This window comes from Macrobrachium rosenbergii, chromosome 56 (genome assembly GCF_040412425.1).
Source record: "Macrobrachium rosenbergii isolate ZJJX-2024 chromosome 56, ASM4041242v1, whole genome shotgun sequence".
Classification (NCBI taxonomy): Eukaryota; Metazoa; Arthropoda; class Malacostraca; order Decapoda; family Palaemonidae; genus Macrobrachium; species Macrobrachium rosenbergii.
In genome coordinates, this window is record NC_089796.1 from 49,140,318 (window position 1) to 49,143,854 (window position 3,537).

General features: G+C 36.1%; 1 protein-coding gene across 1 annotated transcript; it reads left to right on the forward strand.

Moving 5' to 3' along the window:
• Nucleotides 1–1,339: 1,339 nt before the first annotated feature.
• Nucleotides 1,340–1,801, forward strand: LOC136836201 (piggyBac transposable element-derived protein 4-like). The gene has a single exon (XM_067100204.1). The coding sequence runs from the start codon at nt 1,340–1,342 to the stop codon at nt 1,799–1,801; it is 462 nt and encodes a 153-aa protein (XP_066956305.1).
• The last annotated feature ends 1,736 nt before the right edge of the window (nt 1,802–3,537 follow it).

Sequence of the window (3,537 nt, forward strand, 5' to 3'; positions counted from 1 at the left end):
GACTATAAACAAGGAAAACGGAGGGATTTATTGGAAAACTATGTGGTTATAAGAAAAGACTAATTCAATGAGTGATTTGGTTTATGGGGAAACTATGTGGTTGCCAGAAAAGACTAATGGAAAACAAATGTGCCTAACAAAATCATTGACTTAGTGGAAAAAATAAGTTCAAGTAATGACAGTAATTTCTTCTTTCTTTTCAGATTATAGACTGTTTTCAGAATAATTATAAGAAAAGACTAATTCAGTGAGTGATTTGATTTACTGGAAAATATAGACTGTTTTCAGAATGAATAACAAAATGGCTGATGAAAGTGATAACGAAATTATGAGTGACAGTAGTCTCTGATGATGTAGATAGTGATGATGTGGAACTAGATTCTATCTATGACAGTCAAAACAGTTCAGTGGACAGTGATAGTGATGGCAGCGATGACCCTCTGACACCAAGAAGGAAATGCCTGCGCACATTACCCCCAAGTGCCACCACATCTGCTCCTCTCGCAGGTGGTGAAGTTCCCTCCACTGCTTCTGTTGCAGACCAGTCACCCTCCACCGCAGGACGTGATTTACTTGTGAAATTCACCTCGAAGACCCTTACAAGTAAAAATGGTCATCAGTGGTCGACAAAGCCAACAGTTAGAAGTAGCTCAAGAGTTCCCAGGCGAAATCTGTTGCCAGCTTTCAACTTTGCATCACCCACACAGCACTATGTAGACCCCAGCCCCACACGTTGCTTCGAGGATTTCTTCATAACTGACATGCTAAATGAAATTCTCACACACACAAATATCCTCCTTGACATAAAAGCCGAAAAATATAAAACCAAGAAGGCAACAGTGGACAAAGCAACGTACACCGAGTTATCAGCACTGATTGGTATTTTGATTTTCTCTGGTGATAATGATGCGCCACTATGAAACAAGCGGCAGTAAGTGGCGGACCTGCAATTGTACCTGGTGCTGCAATGTCAGAAAGGAGATTTTGCTTGCTGCGCTGCCTTCGGTTTGACGACCACCACAGTGACCAGAGAAAGAGAAATGATAAAATTCGCCCCCATCAGAGCGTGTGGACTATTACGCTCAGTGTAAGAGTGGCTACACACCAGGAGCACCTGTTACAACTGATGAGCAACGGCTTGAGTTTCGAGGACGATGTCCTTTTAGAATGTATATTTATAATAAACCAGCCAGATATGGGATCAAGATAATCATGATTTGCGATGTGGAAACTAAATACATGCTGGGGAACATGCCTTAACCAGGGAAACGCACAAAACCACCTCAGGGTATGTCCTTAAGCCATTTTGTGACATTGCAATTGGTGGAGCCTTACAAACATGCTAACAGAAACATTACAGGAGACAACTGGTTCACATCTGAGGCTCAACAAGCCACATACACCACAAGTGATGACTGATAAAAAAGTCATCCCCAAAGGTTGCACTGCTTTCGTCTGTGACCAAGCACTGACCATGTTGTCTTACCATCCGGACAAAAAGAAGACCAAATTTGTCCAACTGATGTCAGATATGCATGATAAGCCTGTTATAGAAGCCAATGGGAAGCCTGAGATGGTGATTTGCTACAATAAGACTAAAGGCGCTGTCAATGCATTCGATCAGATGTGTGCTCGTTATTCGTGCAGCAGAAAGACGAGACAATGGCCAATATGTGTATTCTACGGCATGCTAAATGCAGCAACTATCAATGCATGGATCATTTACAAGAGAATGCAGAAGGACAGAGGTCAATCGGTGATGGAGCGCAGACAATTCATGATGAACTGGCAGAAGTCTTGATCTTCCCTTGGGCAGAGGACCGGATGTCATTTCAAGGCATGCGAAGGAGCATTCAGATGACAATCAGGGATGTGTACAACATTAACCTCCCACATCAGCGGCCAGGTCAGGGTGACAACCCCAATGAAGGGATGTGTCTTCTGCCCCAGGAAGAAGGACCGCAAGACTCTGCAGCAGCGTATGCACTGCCTTTGCCCGGTGTGTGGTGAGCGCGCCACACCCATCTGCAGTGACTGCATTTAGATCCTAGTAAAGTAAGTTCTGTCAAGGATTATCATTCATTCTACTTGCCAAATATGTTCTTACATGTATATAATAATAATAATAATAATAATAATAATAATAATAATAATAATTTCCTGTGTTTCTCCTTTTGTTTACAGAATGTCCCAGCCTCGCCTACTGTCTGTGGGTGACGCAAGACGTCGGCATTTTAGTTTACAGTTCTCCGAGGGTAACGTCAAAATTGATAGATTCAAATTAGTACATTTTTTTCAAAAATTTGTACAAACTTTTTAATAACAGCTAGCTTTTTTTTTTGCTAAAATGAGGAAATAACTTGAATTGTGTGTTTGTTGAAGCAATTGCCAATATAACTAACATAAGTAGTATTTTTATTAGCATTTTTGTGTCCCCTGAAAATGACCAAAAATCACAATTTTTTCTATTGGTTATTTTTTGACCTCTTGCTTTTTCAACTTTTTTTCAGTTCCTGTGTTTCTCCTTTTGTTTACAGAATGTCCCAGCATCGGTCTACTGTGGGTGACCCAAGAAGTCAACATTTTAGTTTTCATTTCTCCGAGGCTTAGTGTTAAACTATATACATGCAGATTAGTTAATTTTTTTCAAATATTTGTATTTTTTTTTTACTTAAAGTTCACTTTTTCTTTCCAAAAAGAATAAAAATAAGTTGATTTCTTTGTATTAAAACTAACATAAGTACTATTTCTATCATTATTTTCGTTACCTATTATGTAAGATGAGTTTTAGGTTACCTATCCAGGGTCAATATATAAATTAAAAATCTTAAAAAAAAAAGGAAAATAAATGAACTATTTAAGAAGTAAAATAAAAATAGTGCAATTTGATTACGATATTTTTCGTAGTTTTGCCCTCTTTTTGATGACCGATTTTTGTTTACCGATTATGGCTATATTCTTATAACAAGGTTTTCTGAAAAAAATCTTCCTTAAAATTCAATCAAGATAAAATTAAAGCCTAAATGGTCATATACGTTTTGTACATAAAAATACTATTAAAACATTAAAGATTTCAGTAAAAATCTATTTAAAAAATCATTAAGCAAAGGAAAATGAATGAAATATGTCAAAAGTTTCACAAATATTTCATTTGAATACTAATTTTTTTTTTTGAGTTTTGCCCTCTTTTTGATGACTGATTTTAGTTTAACGTTTACTGATATATTATTATAACATAATTATGCAGTAAATAAATCCATTTAAAAAACAATAAACATAAGGAGTAAAAATCAACTTCAAAAATTACCTAAAAAAAACATTCAATATTCAAGACAAAAATGAACTTAAAAATCATTAAAAAAAGGAAAATAAATTAAATATAAAAAGCAGTGGGAATTCAATTTGTTTACGATATTTTTCTGGTTTTGGTTTCTTTTATGGTGATTTAGTTGAATGTTTACGGATATATTTTGAGCAAAGTTTTATGAAAAAGATATCTGTTAATAATCAAGGTAAAATTAAAGGCTAAAAGGCTAT

Excerpts from the sequence above, each read along its gene's own strand:
- LOC136836201 (XM_067100204.1), top strand. The coding sequence starts at position 1,340 with ATGCTAACAGAAACATTACAGGAGACAACTGGTTCACATCTGAGGCTC.